The following is a 21295-nucleotide window of genomic DNA, read 5'->3' on the forward strand; positions in this document are numbered from 1 at the left end:
AAAAATCGGTAAATTTTATTTGGAATAAACATAAATTTCGAAATGTGAAAGGAAAAATAAAAAAGTTTAATAAAAAAAGAAATATTTATAAATATTTGCCAAATTCAATTAACATTGAGGAGCTGAAATTTTGAGAGCTAATATTTTAAAAACTATTCGTACGATTTTTACAAAATTTGGTATTCTGGCATAATCTGAGTCGTAGAATCGAAATATGTAAAAAAATTGGTATGTTATTTCAGAAAAAGTCCGATTTTGTGTCAAAATACCTATGTTAGAATAGTGCTATATATATAAATCTAATATATATCCTAAGTCGCACTTTCGAGACATGAAAAACACAGTTTGAATTTTGTCAATCGGGCAGTAGAATGGGAGATATACCACTGTCCCCCCTTTTTTTTAGCAGTGTACATGTCAGTTGTAGATTTACCATTTAGAAGATGGTAATGATCACTGCAAACAAGGCAGGAAATGATTTCAAATGCAATGACCATAAATCGTTGGGAAGAGATTTGTATGCATGTACGTATGTGCATGCTGTCCACTGTAGTGGACTATAAACTGTAGCAATTATTTGAAACGAAATTTGAATAAAATTAATTTTTTAAAATTATTACTAAGGTTATTTTAAGTAGAAAAAATACAAACATTTTCATTTAACTTCTCTAGATTATTTGTATGCGACAAAGGGTTAATCACATATTTCATTCAGAAACCTGATTGAATCCATAAAATTCAGTATTTCTATGACAGTTTTCTATGAAAATTAAGTGATCTCTAATGAGATTAATACAAAATGCAGGCTATTAATACTTGATATGAACCAAATATTATGAAACAGGTTTAACATGATGGCACAATGAGAATTGGATGAATTGAAGTGTGTTGTCATCTTAAAGTCAAGTAGTTTCTACATGCTTTTAATTTATTACTTTCTGGCATTGGAAGTTATAAGAAATTGCCCTGCCTTTTGTCTATCATCTTCGTAGAATTTAATATTGTAATCGAAGAACTCTAATTGTGTATCTCAAATTCTACATTGCTGTATAGTTCAATCGTCTCAAGCACAACCCTGGTTGGCATTCTGCCAAAACACAGACTCTTCCAAAAGGGGCAGTATTACTTGCTGCGATGTGAAAGGTCTTCTCTTCTCCAGAAAGAGCTATGCTGGAGGGAAAGAAAGTCTCCATCCTTCCACTCTATTTTGAGAATAATTCGGTCCGAATGGTGCATGCGAGTTTGCGCTCATTGTCACGGATGAAGCGGTCAGACTATACCAAATTAAGCATGTATACAAATTGACTAATTTTACTGATAATAATTTTTAACACTAAAACATTTATCATTTTTCTCATAAAGTATATGTTTTTAATGTATATCTGTCCAATGAATATGCAAACTGAGCTATTATGGTGACCATGAGTTGAAGTTATGACATACACACTTGCTGCTCTGTTAGCAGAGAACCCATTTGAGTGGCAATAACTGCCAGACAGTTGAAGGGAGTGTACAGCTAGAGGTGGAATTTTTTTGTGGTGTCTGTTTCTTGTTCTTGTTAATGATGGATATCAGTGAATAGATGGAACAGTGAATCAACATCAAATTTTTGTTGAAACTTGGATAAAGCTCTCAGGAAGTTTATAAAAACTTGAGGGCTGTTTATGGAAATAATGTAGTGAAAGAAACTGCTTATTTGAAGTAGATCAAACGATTCATTGAGGGCCATGAAGACTTCAAAGAAGAGGCAAGGCCAGGGCAACCATTGATATCCTTTGTTGAAGGCAACATTGAATGTATGCGGTCTCTTGTGCTTTCTGATCGTTGTTTAACTGTCTGGATGATCGCTTATCAAGTAAAAAATCAGCTGTGCAGACGATTTTAAGAGAACGTTTGGAGTTGAGAAAATTGTCCCAAAGTTGCTAACGTCCAACCAAAAGCTGAGAAGGACCAAATGCTGTACCGACTGGAAAAACTTCACCCAGACTTCCGGTTTCCTTAAAAGGACCATCACTGGTGATGAATCATGGTTGTGTCAGTATAACATCGAGCTGAAATCACAGGGCAAGGAATGGAAAGCAAAAGATGAACCTTGAATGAAAAAAGGTCGAAAAAGCCGATCAATTTTTTGGGAGGGGGGCATTTATGATGTTGTCCAGCATGAATTTCATCCTCCTTGACAAACAGTTAATAGTACCTTCTATGTGGAAGCTTTAAAGCGCTTAACGGATTGTATGCGTCAAGTGCGACCAAATTATTGTTGTGGTCATGAATGACTGCTACATCATGACAACACCGCTGCACATTTATCAGTGATTGTCTGTGTTTCTGACCTGTAATTGGATTACAAACCTAGATCACCCTCCCTACTCACTAGACTTAGCTCCCTGTGATTTCTTCTTGTTTCTGAAATGCAAAATGCTCATGCAGAGGTGACACTGGAACAATGTGGAGAGGATAAAACGTGAAAGGACAAGGTACCTGAACAGCTTGATTTCTGAAGACTTCCACGGATGTTTTCAACAATGGACATAAACGTGGGACAAGTGTATTGCTACAAAAGGGGAGCATTTTGAAAGGGATATAATTAATGTACCCTAATTTTTGTAAAATACTGTATTTATGACATCATTCATTGTATTTATTCTTAGTTTGTAGAAGGCCAGAAGAGAAAGGGAATTCATTCAAAAAAGTAATTGTTTAAAATTGACTTAAGGCAATTGAGTTGAAGCAAATTGTTAATATAATGGCAGAATTAACACCCACACTAGTAATAATGTAGAGTGGTTCTATGTTTTATAATCCTTAAAGTGACAAATATTATGTTCTTATACCATTAATTTCTTAAATCTATTGTATCGATAATGTAGTTTTTAATGTAGTTATATACAGTCAAAAGTTGTTAATTCGGACACCCATAATCCAGAATGATCTATAATCCGGACCTCAAAGCTACAAACTTTCTGCGCATGCGTCGCGTTCACGCATGCGCACAGGCGTTTACGAGAGCGCGTAAGACCCTTACAGCTGCGAATATGTTTGTGCGCATGCGCGTTTAATGTGTAACGGAGTTCTACGCTAAGCTAAAGTTATCTAATTCAGTTAATGTTGCAGATTGCGTTGTTCCTTAATCTTCGAATTGGATCCGGCTTATTATTTTTTGCAGACTGTTAGAGCAGTTTTATAAAAGTAAGCTTGAACTTTCGATTATGTCAAATAGAATTTCCAATATATATTTACTACAAAGCGAAAGTATGTTTTGAAATCCGAAATCTGTTTATCAATTTCACGCTGCTCTGCGGCAGAGGGGGGGGGGAGAAACGTCATTATTAGATTATGATAGATTAGAAAGATTATGTCAAATAGAATTTCCAATATATATTTACTAATATGTAATTTGTATCTACAAAGCAAAAGTATGTTTTGAAATCCGAAATCTGTTTATCAATTTCACGCCGCGGATTGGAAGTTGATCTGTCAACACTATCCTTATCTTCAGAGCAGATGTTTTTATTTTATTTGGATTATAATTCCGTACTAAGTTTAGTATTTCATCTCGATGTATTCCGTCTTTGATATGATTTAAATCAAGTTCCTCGTCATTATAATTCGCTTCCGATAGTGAAGAAAGTGACCCAGAGGTTATTGAAACGAAAACATTTCGATTGACAAATTAGTCGGTATTCTCAACACGGCAATTATAGGACTTGAACAGTGGAACTTTGTAACTAAACAAGAAATTATGTCTGTTTAATGGAATTAAAGAGAAAGTATTATCACATGAAACATTGAAAACTTACATTGAAGGAAATGTTTAATAAAGTAAACAAATAAATATTAAGTTTTTTCTTTTTGTAAATTTTGATACCCTTTAGATCATAATTGTTCTTTATTTCATAAATTACGGTTTCATATTTTTAATTTTGTAATTTTTGCATGCCATCTTACCAGATTTAAACTGATGATCTATAATCCGGAAAAATCGATAATCCGGAATCGCCGAAGTCCCGACGAGTCTGGATTAACGACTTTTGACTGTACAAGTAAACTATGTCATTTTAATAGTTTTTGAAGTTATTTCATTTTTGTTTTTTCATGTGAATATGTTGTAAGTACCTCATATGTGCATCAAGAATTAACATTTCTTTTCTGAATTTGTATTTTAGTAATTTATAATCCCTTTGTTGTGTTAATAAAGTGAACAAAACCACCTGAAATTTTTGCTAAATAATGAATTTTTAGTTGCAATGTCTCAAATTGACTTTTCCTCTTGATTTTCAATTTCAAGAACATGGTAGACTAAGATTATTGCTAATAAGTAAGTGAGATGTATATTAAGTTGGAATTTTTGTTAGTTACAATTAAAAACTGGCTTCAATATTGTCCTTTTTACTGAACTTACCCACTCAGCGTATTGTGTTCCAGATTGCTCTTAACAGAAGTTCACAGTTTTTGAGTAATCAAGCGTGCTAGATTTTAAGTAAGGAGTATCTCAAATTTCTTGTTCCGAATTTGTGTAGAGGTTGTGATTTATATTTATGATCGTATTTCTTTCATTAGCAATCTACAGATTGTAAACCATGTATTTTTATTTAATAATTTTAGATGTGTGAAATTTTTTTAATCATTTTATTTAATTTATAGAAGGTTATCTGCATTTTTAAACTTCAAAAGTTTAATCTTATTCAGAATTTTTATTATTATGTTTTTGGAATATGAATATCATATATAGCTGCAAAGAACAGTGTTTTAGAGTTGTTTTAATTTTTGCTAAATTTGTATTTTTGTTTTAATTTTTGCTGAATTTCTATTACTCTGTAGCTGATCTTCCACTGATTTTTTTTATTTAAATTACTTTAATATAGGTCAGAATAGTGTGATTCCATCATCGACATCTGTTGATGAATCAGCTCTTGAAGATGATCAGGACATTTATATTCCTGATAAAAAAGGTACCATTCTCGTAAAATATTCATAATAAAAAAAGAATTCCTAGCATTTATCTTTTGCATTCAAGAGTTCTTCAACATTCTGTTTCCGTTAGTAAATGATCTAGACTGAAAAATTATGATTTGTATAGTTCTCCTTAGAAAATAATGCTATATTTTGCTAGCTGAGTACTTAATTTATGAATTTCTACATGATAAGTCAGTTTTAGATTATTGTTGATGTTCAAGCATCCCCTTCCAAAACATTGTCTTGTCATTTGACATTGTGCAGTTCTTTTAGTGCATATTGTTTAAGAAATCCGTTTTGAAGTTGTTTTTATTATTCCCTAATATTTTTAATTTCAGGTATGTTTTCTACAAATTTTGTCACTCTTTTCCTTATGTATATATAAATAAACAATGTAGTTATTAGTAACAAATTGCTTAATACTTGCACTAAAGCTGCAAAGTAATCAAATAATAAAGACTGAAAAAGCTTTTTAGTAAGATTGAGTTAAAATTATTCAAATTGCTTATTAAAAATCAATTTTAGAGAACTGCCAATTTCTTACTGATTTTTAATTAGCAATTTGAATAATTTTAACTCTGTCTTACTAAAGAGCTTTTTAGTCCTGATTCTTGAGAAAAAGATAAAACGCTTTTGCATCAATTAATTATTATTAATTTATCAGAAGTTAGTTTGTTCCCCTTGAAAAAAACTAATTTCTGATCAGTGATTATAATTAATTTGTTTGTTGCATTTTTGCTTTTGATTGTTCCATTTTAATAAATTTAAATGTGCTAATGAGTAAATTCAATAGAATTCTAACTACTTTTTTCAAAAGAGATAATTTATTCAATAATTTACTATAAAATAAATTATATATATATATATGTGTGTGTGTGTGTGTGTGTGTGAGAGAGAGAGAGAGAGAGAGAGTGTAAGGTAAAGAATATAGAAAATAAAATCCTACATATAACGAATTTATATTCACCTTCTTGTCATAAAAACAGTAACATGCATATAATAATTTTTTTTTAAACTGCACCATTTCAGAATTAATCTCTGAAAGGAAGCTGCTATTGTCTTGAAACTCTTCTGCAGGAGGGAGTTTCAGATAAACATTGATAAACATGTGTATTAATGTGAATCTTTTATAGAATATTCATTAATAAGCATTTGAACTTTGTCTAATTGGTGATTTCAAGGCTCATAAAAAATATTAATGGAATAGAGCTCTTAAGAGATGATCATGTAAGTTATGTATTGCTGAGAAAAATGAAATTTTAATGTTACAAAATACAGCAAAATATCTGTGCCCTTAGTTTAACCCTCTCAGCGTTACGGCCGGAAAATTCCGTACTGAAGGTTGCCTTCCACATTCATTATACATGAAAATTTCTGCTAGTTTTTAATGTATCTGATTTCAGTTTAGATGTATATTGGAAGAAAAGGAATCAAGGTACAAAATGAAAGAGTCATTTTTTAATTAAAATCAAGAAAATGTCACTTATTCATGACATTTTGAGGAACTTTGAAATTTCAGGGCTAAACCCATAACGCTCAGAGGGTTAAATACACACGCACACATGCCTGCGCATACAAACACAAAGATGTGCCGTTTTACTTTTCAACCACTTATTGTGTAAATCTACATTTTCCTACATTATCTGAATCGAAACACACATAAAATAAATGATCGGTATTATCTGAAGGATCAGTTGAGAATGGTAACATCTATGAAATAACTGAGATTCAGATAATCTTAAAGAATGCCATTAAAATTAAAATAAAAAAATTTTGAAGTTTAGATATTGTCTTGTCAATCATAAACTGTAACTAAAACTAAGTACATTAAGTTCAAATGTAAAATTTAAATTCAAATAAACTAGTAGCCAAAGGCTTCACAAATCAGTCAATGCAAAGTTGGCTCGAAATTTAACCAGTGTGAATATCAACTATCAGGAGTTATAGTGGAAGGCCGAAGATTGGTAATCACATCTTATATAGCAGCCTAATAACATGGCCTTGAGAGGTAGATAATGCTCTTTCTGACAATCTAAAAACCTCTCTATGAGTACATGCAAAGTAAATTTGCATTCTGGTTTGAGAAGTGACAGTTCAGATCCAAAACATAAAATGCCTGGTTAATTAACACAAAGTAAAATTCTGTCTTTCCCCCACCAGAATTTGAGTAATTGCAATGGTTCTTTCATGATCTCGGTAAGATCTTAAATTTTAAATAAACAAGAGCCAACTTTTTACAAGCAAGGAAGCTTACATCTAAGCTGAAAACTAATTACATTACAGATGAGTCTCCACAAAACAATTCTTCATAATACTCTTAAATTTTTATCACCATCTGCTGCCCTTGCAATCATCTGGGAAGAAAAATACTATAGCAAAACATGTAATGCATTTTACATAACTTTCGTTTTCAATTCAATTCTGTCAGAATCTTTTTATACACTTTCCAGTTTACAGTGAATTTTTCACCCCGTCTGGTCTGCATCAAAGTGTACTATAAGATGGAGAATGTATGTTGTTATAGAAGTATTTTAAGACTACCATTTGGATAAAATCCTACATCTTAATAACTTATATACACTAGACCTTAAATTCAAAACGATTCCTGTGCTAACCTTAAAAATTCTCATTAAACTTTAATGTTGGTTTGAGAGCCTAATTTTTGATTACATGGGTATTGCTAGCTCTTATTTTAGCTTTGCTAGCTTGCACTTGAACATTTGATTGACCATCAGAAATGTAACTTTTGCAAGTGTGCAAACATATACAGTCAAAAGTCTTTAATCCGGAATGATCTATAATCCGGACCTCAAAGGTACAAACTTTCTGCGCATGCGTCTACGCATAATGCGTTAGCACATGTGCATAATACCTTTACGCATGTGCGTTTAATGTATAACGGACAGTATAAGCTAAAATTATCTAATTATCTATTTCAGTTAATGTTGCAAATTGCGTTGTTCCTTAATCTTCTAATTGGATCCGGCCTATTATTTTTTGCAGACTGTTAGAGTAATTTTATAAAAGTAAGCTTGAACTTTCGATTATGTCAAAAAGAATTTCCAATTCTGGTGCTACCAAAGCATCTACAAAGCGAAAGCATGTTTCGATGTCCATCAAACAAAAAGTGGAATTGCTGCAAAAAATGGATAAAGTGACAGGGAGGTGATTTGTTTCTCTAACCATTCCGAAATCTGTATCAATTTCACACTGCTGTGTGTGGGGGGGGGGACGAAGCAGTGCGCAATGAACTGGAAGTTGATCTGTCAGCACTATCCTTATCTTCAGGGCAGATGTTCTTATTTTATTCGGCTTATAATTCCTTACTAAATGTAGTATTTCATCTCGATGTACTCTCTTTGATATGATTTAAATCAAATTCCTCGTCATTATAAATATCACGAATACACATCGAATAGTTTTCTGGTTGCAATTTTCTAATTTCGACTATGCGTAATGTATGCTTTACGCATGCGCGCGTTTAAAGAAATGTTTAACAAATAAATATGAAGCTTTTTTTTTGGGGGGGGGTAAATTTTGATACTTTTTAGATCATAATTGCTCTTTAAATACATAAATTACGGTTTCATACTTTTAATTTTATAATTTCTGCATGCCATCTTACCAGATTTAAATTGATGATCTATAATCCGGAAAAACCAATAATCCGGAATTGCCGAAGTCCCGACAAGTCCGGATTAAAGAATTTTGACTGTATTTATTGTCTTACTTGCGTAGATAGATTTTCGAATTTTATGAAAGCAATTCCTTTAGAAAATATTTCAGCTGAGAATGTCGCAAGAGCCTTTTATAGCAACTGGCGTTTTGCAATGCCAAGTAAACTCATTAGTGATCGTGGATTTCAATTTAAAAGTGATACATTACGAGTTTTGTCCACAATCTGTAACAATTTAAGAGCCCATCTAATAAGTCTTTTTTGATATATTTTATCCAGAATAAGTGTCCACTGCACCATGAGTAAATTGTATATTCTTCCAGTTTAAGAGCCCATCTAATAAGTCTTTTTCTGTAGCCGTATAATTTCTCAGATTTAGGTTAAGAGTCTTACTGAAATAAATACCGCTGTCCCTTTTGCATCAGCATGACGCCAATCTCTTAATTTTAAGCATCTGCAAATTCTAAGCTCCCATTGGCTCCCTGAAATTTCCAAAATATTTTTTTAACTAAAAAACCCTAGAAATTGAATATTATGATCCTAGAGTCAAATAATATATGAATTTAAAAAAAATCTACTCATGTCCATTGTTCTGTGGGTGGTGGTCGCACTGTGAAACCAGCGCGCGTGTACCTCTTTCCGTGCTCGTTTCCAATAAATGACGAAATTTATGAATTTAAAAAAAATGTATGTAGGAATTGCAATATTTAATTTTTTTACATTGTTTTACAAAGTAAAATGTCAGAAAAAATTAAAAAATAAATATTTATGTAAATTTTCTATAACAGTGAAAATATAAGTACCTACCTAATAAGGACATTCAGATAAAGGGATAAAAAACTCAGTAAAATAAAGATTAAAAAAAAATTCGGTGTTTTATTTTTAGATTTCAAAGAACAGATTTTTTCAAAAAATTTCAAAACTAGCTCATCTTAACGCAGTTTTAAGATTTTTGAACACTCACTGTCTTTACTTCTAGTGACCAAGTAAATCTGGGTTTCTTTCTTTTTAGTTTTGCTGTCTGGGCAAAATCTTTGATAAAAGTCCTATAATAAGAACACAAGCCCGAAAATGAGGACAACTTTTTTGCTGTATTTGGTGGCGGGTAATTTTTTATTGCAACTATTTGGGAATCCTCTTTCCATTTCTTTCTGAGATAGCTTATAGCTTAAGTAACAAAGTTCCTTTTCCATAAATTTACATTTTGATGCCTTCAACTTCATTTAGAAGCAAAAACACCTCGGGCAAATCTGTAGTGTGTTTGGCTGTATTTTTACTAGTTACAATTATATCATCAAGTAAATTCTTTTCCAAGTAAGTCTTAGTATAGTATCCATGCCTTTGTGAAATGTGGCATTAGCTGTGCATAAGCCAAAAGGCATTCTCAAAAAAAGCACATATCTGACTCTGTAATAAATGCGTTTTGGGCATATCATCTGGTTTTACACATATTTGAAAATATCCTGAAGTAAGATCTAGCGTCATCATGTAGTTTGTTGATTATCTTAGTTTTTTCTTCAATTATGAGCTGTGGATAAATGGGATATTTAGTAATCCACTGCAAAATGCCATGTCTTATGGTCCATAGGTTATTCTTTTTTTGTCACGGTACTAGCAGGCTAACATAAGGGCTACTTGTGAGAATTATTATCTTATTTTGCAACATTTTCGTAACCCTTTGACACGTGCAATATTATTTATATATTTTTTTTAACTAAAAAACCCTAGAAATTGAATATTATGATCCTAGAGTCAAATAATATATGAATTAAAAACATCTACTCATGCCTATTGTTCTGTGGGTGGTGGTCGCACTGTGAAACCAGCGCGCGTGTAGGACTTTGAAACTTTGGGGGGGGGGAACTTACTTTTTTCCGTTCGTGTTTCTAGTAAATGACGAAATTTATGAATTAAAAAAAATGTATGTAAGAATTGCAATATATAATTTTTTTATATTGTTTTACAAAGTAAAATTTCAGAAAAAATTAAAAAATAAACATTTATGTAATTTTTCTATAGCAGTGAAAATATAAGTACCTACGTAATAAGAACATTCAGTTAAATGGATTAAAAAACTCAGTAAAATAAAGATTTAAAAAAAGAACTCAGTGTTTTATTTTTAGATTTCAAAGAAAAAAAAATTTTTTTTGTGACACTGCTCAAAGCATGTTTTGTCTTTTTGGTACATGCATAGACCAACATTGCACGTTTCGCACATGTATCTTGTTCTATGAGGTTTCTTCCTTGTGCTACAAAATGTACGAGGCGTATTCGGAAACTAAGTACTGTTTTGAAAAAAAAAAAAAAAAAAAAGTAAAACAATTTTTTCGAATCCAATTTTATTTTTACATGAAAATACATTTCTTACACTATTTTTCAACATAGTTTCCGCCAATGTCAAACACTTGTCATAGTGGGTGACCAGTTTTTGTATACCATCGTCAAAGAAACTTCCTGCCAGTTTTGATAACTACGACTCCACAGCATTTTTCGTGTCATCGTCAGATCCAAAGCGCTTGCCACCAAGCTCGCGCTTCATGCGCAGGAACAAGTGATAGTCAGACGGCGCCAAGTCCGGGCTGTACGGTGGGTGATCGAAATGCTCCCAATGAAACTGTCGAATTAACGATTGAGTGACACCAGCAGTATGGGGCCAAGCATTGTCATGGAGCAACACAGTTCCTTTACTGAGCATTCCTCTTCGTTTGTTTTGAATGGCACGCCTTAGTTTTGTTATATTATATATATATATATTATATATATATATTAATGGTTTCACCTCTGGGAAGAAATTCAGTAAGCAAAATGCCTTTCCTATCCCAGAAGACAGTGCATGATTTTTTTGTGATGACATTGTCACTTTGAACTTTTGTTTTTTCGGAGAATGAGTGTGTCTCCACTCCATCGATTGTTGTTTCGATTCTGGTGTGAAATGACACACCCAAGTTTCATCACCTGTCACAATTTGGTTTAAAAAGTTTTCTCCCTCATCACTGTACCGCGTGAGAAATGTCAGGGCACTACCAAGTCGCTTTGTTTTGTGAACATCAGTGAGCATTTTTGGAACCCATCGGGAACACAGTTTGCGATAATTCAAGCGGTCAGACACAATTTCGAACAAAACGGTACGTGAAATTTGTGGAATTGCCTCTGAAAGAGTTGTCATTGTGAAGCATCTGTTCTCATGAATTGTTTCATCAACTTTCCTTACCAAATCATCGGGGACAACAGAAGGCTGACCACTCCAAGCCTTGGTGTGGACATTTGTTCGACCTGCATTAAACATTCTTACCCACTTTCTCACCATCCCATCACTTATCGCGTATTCACCGTAAACTTCTGTTACTTGACGATAAATTTCGGCCGGTTTAACATTCCTCGCATTCAAAAATTTAATCACGGCATGAATCTCACAGTCAGCGGGTGAACTAATTGTCTTAAACATTTTGAATGTGCACAGCAAACTGAAAACACAACATAGAGCAACTAAAATGGCGACAATTGAAAATCAGTGAACAAGAAAGACTAGTGCACATGCGCGGGTGCCTACCACAGCGCTGCGACGGCACTAGAATGAAACGGTACTTAGTTTCCGAATACGCTACGTACACTGCCTGGATCTAAATTTATATATATATATATATGTGATGTACCAGCTTTTGTCCGGAATAAATAGATTGGTGAAAAATCATAGATGTAATTGTAGCTCAAAGTGTCAGACGATAAGTTTAAAAAAACAGGATCCATTTATTATTATTCAGGAGAAAATAGCAGTTACAAAAAATAAGACCTCCGGAGTAAATAAAAAAGAACTACTAATAACTTTTTGTATGAAGTTTACTGCATCGTTACATTAAAGAAAAGACTCCGATATTCTTTTGCGAGTCCTTTTATAGCCTCTGGAAAGGCGGAGCTTCCAAGAAATGACGTCTGCCTCGTCAGCCATTCCAGTTCGCTTTAAATATCTCCAGAACATTCTATATTTGTACGTGTAGAAAAGCCGGGAAAAACAACTTGACTACGGGGCTGTGGATTTAATTCCACGTACTTTCAAATAAGAGACCGTAGCCATTAAAAATGAAAAGAACATAGCGTTAGAATTTTAAGTGTATTTTTGACTATGGAATTTTATTATTACATATATATATATTAATTTTATTATTTAAATAAATGCCTGGTATACGCCCAGCGTTATTTAGTTTTTTTTTTTTTTTTTTTTTTTTTTTAATCTGGCACATAATATTTTGGTTTTTTTTTGTTAATGGGTTGTGAGGGGTTTGGTATTTTTGGCTTTGGTACGAATCATTTGTTTCCCATTCATACTTATTTTATTTGTATTTCATCCTATAATATTCAGAAAATATTTTTAATTTAAATAAAACTTTACACAATTTCTATTTTTAATTATAGCAATGTATGTTTACATTAAATTTAAACCACACAAAATAATTTACAAAATCACAATACTTGCTTGGGGAGCAAGTGTCAGGGTTCATAGCGGTCGTTACAAGTGCTTATAAGTCCTTATATTTGAAAATAAAATATAAAGGCCCTTATAGGTGCTTACTTTTTCTTTAAAGCCCGTATTTTTTTTTTTTTTAATGCTTATTTTTTGCTTTTAGTGCTTTTTTTTAATGAACGCGCATTTGCCCCCCGTACCAAAGCCGAAACTAAATAAACAACTTTTCTTCCTTATATGCAACGTCAGATGGTGAATCATACTCCTGGAAATTGCTTTTCCCCCCTTTCTCTCCATTAACGTAAGCTATGGTATGCACGAGAGTACAGACAGGTGCACGTCGTTCTGTTGGTCAAAGAATTGCGAAAAACGATAGAAAATTCCGGTACATTCAGTATTCTTCTCCTCCCACCCATATACTACACACATTTGAATTTCTATCAAGATTTTAATAATTTGCATTCTCGTTCCGCGTGGTCAGTTCATATTCATGTTTATTATAATCGTTATGCTTATATTATGAGTATATGCGGCAGCTGTTGATTCCGATTGCGTAATATCATGTGTGGAAGAACTACGCCGCACGCATTGCGCAATAACGTTTGCAGTATTTTGCAGAGATAATTAATTTTGATGATCAGTCCGAGATTTGTTTATGAACACTAAAATGAGTTTTACTGTGCTTTCTAAGCAGAATATTTCTCAGTTCCATTGGTCTATTTTTACATGATGCACATATCGAAATGTCAAAATCATTTATTTAGCCGAGAAATCTAAAGAACGGCTACAATCTTCCCCACTCCTCTTTTTCCAGTTACTATCCGGAATATTCGGCAATTTCCAAGTATGCAGGTTAGTTAAGCTTTTACTGTTAAAGGATGACTGCATGAAGCAATTTCCCGTCTTCTGATTTCAGAAATGTGCCTCTTTTTTACTTAACCCCTTAACTGCCGCGGGCGTATATATACGCCTTGCGCAGCCGATGCGTTAACTTTGCGAATAATTTTAGGTGTAGCAGCGCAAAGCAAATGATAGCAGTTTGGAAGGACGTATATATACGCCTGGGGCAGTTAACGCATCAGCTGAGCAAGGCGTATATATACGCCCGTGGCAGTTAAGGGGTTAAATTACTTTGCTTGGAATACATGTTAAGGGAAAACTGTTATGCAATGAAAATTTAGAAAATGTTCAGAATTTAAGTTAAATTATTTAAATAGTAATATGAGTGGAAAAATAAATTGTATTTATTATTAGGTCCAAAACGAGTACAATTAATATGGCTTTTTATTATTTATTTTCTATATTTTGAACTGAAATTTCAGTGCTCATTCTCTTAATAAATATTGCATTGCTCATATTTTAAATTACAAGTCTAATTTTTCTTTTAAGGTTATGCAGTTGTATATAATGTAATTAGACAGGTGCTTATTTTTTCCTTAAAATGTGCTTGAAAAGTGCTTATAGGTGCTTATTTTTGTAACTAAAATGTGGCTACGAACCCTGAGTGTGTTGAGGTCAGAGAAAAGTCTCTGGAAAAGAAAGACCTTTTTACTGGGCAGGTGTATGTACTGTTTAGTAATACAATCACTCTGTGGTTTCAAATCTCTTTATCTGTATCCGGGTAAAAATAAACATTCCTATTTGAAAAGCTAGCAAATGCCATTGTGAAGAGCAGTGGCTTGAAGGCATGACCACCGAGGCTCTAGAGGATTGTGAGCATTGTGACACAATGCTCTGGTGGCTCAGTGGTTGCACCCTGAAACCACAAAACAAATGCCATACATATAGAGGTTTTTTTTTTTTATATATATATGCAGTTAAATTATTGCAATTTTTTATTGTTTATGATAGAAATCATGATATGTGATGAATAACTTGAAATTTAAAGTTGTTTATATTAATAAAAGGAAGTTATTTTGTTTCATTGAAAACAAATTTTAAAAGGCATCCGATTTGAAGTACTAAGACCTAAAACATGTATGATTCTGCAGTCATTTTGTGTTATTTAGAGGTAAAAGATCAGTAATCAATTGATTTACACTCAAAAATTTTGGAAAGAAGAGGAGAAAAAAATTTGAGAATTGGTGGTTTCAGGGTTAATATGCTTTTCGATGATATGCTCTTTGATTCTGTCATAGCAGTAGGGCTTTGCTGTATGGCGAGGATTTCATGCATGTATGCTGTGGTTTACAATTTTGGTGCTGTGGTTTACAAGGATCTTATTAAATAATTTAGAAAACTGACTTACCAACTGTTTCAGCATGTGTTTCTCATCAGTCTTCAGGTGTTTCTGCTTGATGGCCGGAGGGAGCACTTTTGTTTTCTATACTTTACTATACTTTATTCACATCAAGCTGTACCATGACTTCCTGAAAATAAGTTTTAGCACTCTCCTTCTTTAAAAAAACCATCCCCAAAATTATTCATGCTTAGATTTTTTGACAACGAAGAAAACTACTTTCTGCTACTCTTTTCTTACTTAAATGTGTAATACAGTCAAAAGTTGTTAATTCGGACACCCATAATCCGGACCTCAAAGGTACAAACTTTCTGTGCATGTGTCGTGTTGACGCATGCGTATAGGCGTTTACACATGCGCATAATACGTTTACGCGTGTGCGTTTAATGTATAGCGGACGGTATAAGCTAAAATTATTTAATTATCTATTTCAAGTAATGTTGCAGATTGTGTTGTTCCTTAATCTTCGAAATGGATCCGGCTAATGAAAAAGGTTAGATGTTTTGTGATCTTCAAAAAATGAAAATGGCTCATGGACAAATGAGAATAGCTTCAAAAGATGAAAATGAATCACAAAATCTAATTAGCACAATTCCAGGCAGAGAATCAAAGTGAGTTTGAGAATAAATCCCCAGAAATTCTACCTACCGAACATAAATTCATACTCTAAAAAGAAATTGATCAAAACAGTAATGCCAAATCATTGGTTGAAATGCTTGCTCTGGTGTTATTCCACCACAAATTAATACCATAAGGGAATTTTGCATTTATTTCATAAAGAAAAGACATAATTATTTAAGAAATTGCTTGCATGTAAGTCTTAAAACATTACCTGTGTAGCAAAAGTTGTTGAGACAGAAAATTTGTGCAGTAAAATAACATTTTCTTCAAGGTTTTTAAAAATCATTCTTATCAAAACTATAAAAGATTAGTTAATTTTAACAATATTTTTTTCATTATATATATTTTTGTAACAGCCATTAGGTAGTGCATAGCTAGTGAAACTGATTTGTACATTAATTTAAATCTTTTATGTCACTTCAGACAAAACTCTGTTTTTTGAAGTAAGTTGGAACACACAATAAAGTATAACCTTTTTCATTCAAACTAACTCGAATAGAGTTTTTTGATTAATCTTGATAAACTTAATTGAAAATGACTCAATTTTGAGTTTATCAGTTTCAAAATTAATATTTTTTAGCTCTAAAGTTTTTTATTTTTATTATGATTGGCATTTTTAAACTATTAAACTAATGTTCTATGGATGATGTTTGAAAAACCCATTATGAAAGTTGAAAGTATTGTAGCTTAATTATATAGATATTTACCCCTTTCAACACACACACACTCATACACCCAAAAAAATGCATGTTATGAAAAGTATGAAAAAACTATAGATTATACATATGTGCTATGTTCAAGTTCCAGAAATGTGTTTTGGAATATTATTAGCATAAGTGGTAGTCCACTGATAAATTTTCTCTTTGAATGGGAAAAATTTACTTGCTTAGCATCAAGCATCATAATACTTCTGATGTGCTTTCGCCACAAAATTATTTTGATTCATCTTGATTTATTGCAATCTTTCATGTTTCTGTTTTAGGTAGTTTATTTATTTATATGAAAACTTATATGTAATGCAAGTATTAATTTGCATAATTGATTAATAGACACTGCTATTTCAAAACTAACACTTAAACACATTAATTTACATAATTGACCAACAGACATTGGTATTTCAAAACCAGCATTCGAACACATATTTCACAGGTTATAATTGGCTTTTAAGTTTACTGTGGTCATATGTTTGTTGCATTTGTCTGTAAACAATAAAGAAAAGTGATATAAATGAAGTAGTTAATGTTTCTTATGATTTACTTATTTTTCTTATATTTTTCTGTGTATTATACAGGCCTTTAGAGCTATGTCAATTTTGAAGTTTAGCTAAATTTATTCAGTGCATTCTTTTAAACTAAGAAATTTTCCTATCCCTGATTTTGATGCTATCAAATGTCTAACTAAACTCGCTCTTCTCAGCCAAAAGGAATATTAAATTCGTATTTATGTATTTAAAAGAAAAGTATATGGTTTTCCCCAGGTATGAGCTATGTATTCAATAGACTGCACATTTTTGTCATATGCTGAAATGAAATTTTAAAATATTCAGTTTTTAAGAGAAAGAATCTGTGAAAGGCTATTTTATACTGATTCAGAGAGAATGTTGTGGTGTGTTGCAAATATACAAAACTGCATTTCAGCAGGATCATATTCATGATTTTCTAATAGAGTTTTTAGACTTTGATTTGCAATTTTTCTGGATGGAAGCAGATAGGAAAAACTGAAATGTATTCAAAACTATAGAAAGTTGAAATGTTCAAATGGGTCCTGTTATCTGGACAATAAATGGTTGGACATTTCCTGTGAGACACTAGTACCTTATACTTACGGAAAGTAGAGTGGTCCTGATATAAAACTATATCAAAATTTTTATTAATGAGAAATATTTGAAAAAAGTACGAAAGTACTCAAAATTAACCATTGTTGAATAAATTATATTTTTTCATCTGTTACTTTAGATAGCAAGCTATTTAATAAAAACCAGTTCTGAAGCAAAACATTTAGTTGTGTTTTTTTTTTTTTTTTTTTTTTTTTTTAATTAAGAAGAGGAAATTAAATATTTTTATTTTCTTTTCAGTTGATGATCAGCTATGTTGTTATGAGGAAGATTCAAGGAGTAATTTTGATCAAAGTGGTGATGGTTCTGTGAGTTTTGATGGTGACTCTGAAGATATTTCAGATAGTTCTAATGTAAAAATACACTCAGCTAATGATGAGATGTTTGTTATCACCAGTGCTTCAGGTAATTACTCTGTATCAAATATCTGCAAGATGCTATGACTTGAATGTCCACAAAATTTTCTCAACCTAATCTTGTAACAAAACTTTAAGTTGCTAAAACTTGTATGGATGCAGTTTTAAACCCATTTTAGATAAGCGTTGCTGCACTTTTTCTGGATAACTGCCTTACAATTAAAAAATTATTTTCATTCAAAAATATATGATAGAACATGCAGTTCTCGGATCTTATCAATGTTTCCTGTGAGATTTTTCAAATTATGCATTGTTCTAGTTCAGTTACTTGCTTTTGATGAAAGAGGAATTTAATCATTTTTAATAAAAATTAGTATTGTTGATTAAAAAGAAGTAACAGCAAAAATTAGAGGAGGTAGACATAAAATTTCATTGTGGAATGTCAAGTATTTTACATTTTTCACACTAAAAACATAATGCAATGTATAGCTATAAAATAATTTAATAAGAGAATGTGAAGATTATAAATGAAAATATAAATATTGAATTATTATGTATTTTTTCTCAGTGCAAAAAAATATTTACATGATTATACATGCAGTTTAATTTGTAATTTTGTAGAAAGTTATTTTTCTTAAGGCAAAGTTATCCTCATAGTATGAATTTATTGTATACTGTGAAGCTGCATAAAAGGACATTCTGAATTACACATCCTTTCCACCATAGTTCTTACCTAGCCTTTATTTTTGCAACTTTTGGTCACAGACTTATTCTATGACATTTAGTCATAGACTCATTCCACTTACAGAAAAATGATGGAAATGTTCATGTTTCGCCATTTTTTAATTAACTCTTTCACATCGAGAAAGGGCGAAATCTCTTTTCCCCAAACATCGAAAATGCCCGTGTCTTAAGAATTTCTCCTGGAGTGCTTCTCCTTCCCGCATGACAAATTGAATACTACAGTAATAGCAATAACCTACTTAAGTAAAGTGATAACTTCTTTCTCGGACACTTTCATCCTGTGTGAAGTTCCCCCTTGGGATGGGATTGCTACTTCGAGCATCAAAATTTGAACACTGACAGTAAACAAAGGAAAGTGAAGGAACATTAAAATAATAGAACTACTGTTCGTAGCTTCAAAAGAATGATTTACATGTCATTTAACAACACCTGAAAGCAGTGAGTAATGCAGTAACGTGATGGGAGAAAGCACTAGGTAGGAAATTATTCAGGCGTTTTGGGCATCCAGCCGATGTCTGAATGCTCGGGCGTTTGAGGTGACTTCGATGCGAAAGGGTTAAAGAAAAAGGCTTTATAAAAATTATGAAATCAGATTTTTTGTACATTCCTCTGGTTCTTATATTTATAGTTAGGAAGATTTCATACTCATTATTGAAGGAAAAGTACAAAAAATATGACATCCATCTAATAAAAATTGAACCAAATATATAATTTTTAGTTTGACATCATTTTCAGGAGCCATACAAATTGAAGAACAAAATGTTTTCATTTGTACTCAAATAAAACATTATTTAAAAAAAAGGCTTTTGTTATTAATAAGCTATGTGACAAGCATATCTATGCAGATTGTTGTGAAAAGTATCAACCAATATGATATTTCAAAAGAAGGTCTTTTTCACAGAATCTTATAGAATTAGTGTTCTAGAAAGCACTGGCAGGTTTCAGTATTGGCACATAACCAACTTGTAATATCTTATTTGCATAAATTAAAAATGAAAAATATTTCGAATTTAATGAATTTGTTGTATGGGATTATGGTCTTAAAGCAATAAAATTTCATGAGAGTATTAATGATGTATTATTAGCATCTAAAAACAAAAATTACTTGTGTGAAATTTCTTTGGGCCTGCCAGTTGTAATAAAATTGTAAATTTAAGAATGTTACACATTAGTAAATTCTTTGTATGGGAGTCTCATTTTTTGTATTTTATTTTTTATAATGACTATACAGATTTCCTAAATATAAGGACTGGGTGAATGTGTAGGAAATTAAGATTTAGTAATTTTTATATTATTATTATTATTTTGGTATCAAAATAAAAGAAGCATGAATACTTTGTCAGAACATTTTTGTATTTGGAAGTATATGTTTATGACCATTGGCTGTAAAAACAACATCTGCCTAAGGACTTTTGTGAACATGCTGTATACTATTTATCATACTACATTATTCTATTTTATGAGAAATAGTTTGCTTTTTAATTATTAAGATGTATATAAAATTATTTTTCGTCTTTTAACATACACTGGCTATTATTAGTTTTGTACGCTGTGAAGAGCTGGAAAAAAATTTAAATTTTTGTCTTTATAGCTAGGAGTGATGTGTTCCTTTTCTTTAAAATGATGTTTAAAGAATTCTATTTGATTCTAATGTGAGCACTCTAAATGAAAATCCTAAAATAATTAATTTTTGTTTGATTGAGCTTGTTTTTTAAATAAGTTATTTCTATTTCCCTTCCATCCCTTTGTAAGAATTTCATTTCTATAATTTATAGGTGTAATAAATGTTACATGAAGGGAATTGAATTCTTCTTTATATAAGTAGAACAGTGGAAAGTAATAAATAACTATAAATCTATTAGTATTGCCTTAAAAAATACTAATGTAAAGAGCTGCACTGCTTAGTTTTCGAACATGTCTGATTTTTGTGTCGTTCATATAATATATAGAGTTCTATACCGCTGCATGGCAGGGAGAATTGTTCAATACTTTATTCTGGTTATTCTTCTATCAAATTCCACATTTCCTGTATTGCATCATCATTTTAGTTATCCGCTATCATCATGTATATTCCATGCACGGCATAGGTTTAGTCACAATATTTTGTCTGCTTTTTTTTTTTTTTTTTGGCAGGAATGCTTTTAATATACAGTCAAAAGTCGTTAATTCGGACACCCATAATCCGGAATGATCTATAATCCGAACCTCAAAGCTACAAACTTTCTGCACATGCGTCGCGTTGACGCATGCGCATAGGCATTTACACGTGCGCGTAAGATCTTTACGGCTGCAAATATGCATGTGTGCATGCGCATGTGCATAATACGTTTACGAATGCGCGTTTAATGTATAACGGACGGTATAAGCTAAGCTAAAATTATCTAATTCAGTTGATGTTGCAGATTGCGTT

At 31.9% G+C, this 21295-nt stretch overlaps 1 protein-coding gene across 3 annotated transcripts in view; it reads left to right on the plus strand.

Moving 5' to 3' along the window:
- Positions 1 to 21295, plus strand: part of htt (huntingtin) — a 595026-nt gene that overhangs the window by 128799 nt on the left and 444932 nt on the right. For all 3 annotated transcript variants that reach the window (XM_085807902.1, XM_085807903.1, XM_085807904.1), the window contains exons 9-10: positions 4866 to 4952; positions 18026 to 18190. In XM_085807902.1, coding sequence (XP_085664028.1) covers positions 4866 to 4952; positions 18026 to 18190 — 252 coding nt within the window. The remainder of the gene's footprint in view (positions 1 to 4865; positions 4953 to 18025; positions 18191 to 21295) is intronic.

The sequence above is a fragment of the Stegodyphus dumicola genome, chromosome X1 (genome assembly GCF_044657685.1).
Source record: "Stegodyphus dumicola isolate Sdum_Otavi_A_Nest chromosome X1, ASM4465768v1".
In the NCBI taxonomy this organism is placed as follows: domain Eukaryota; kingdom Metazoa; phylum Arthropoda; class Arachnida; order Araneae; family Eresidae; genus Stegodyphus; species Stegodyphus dumicola.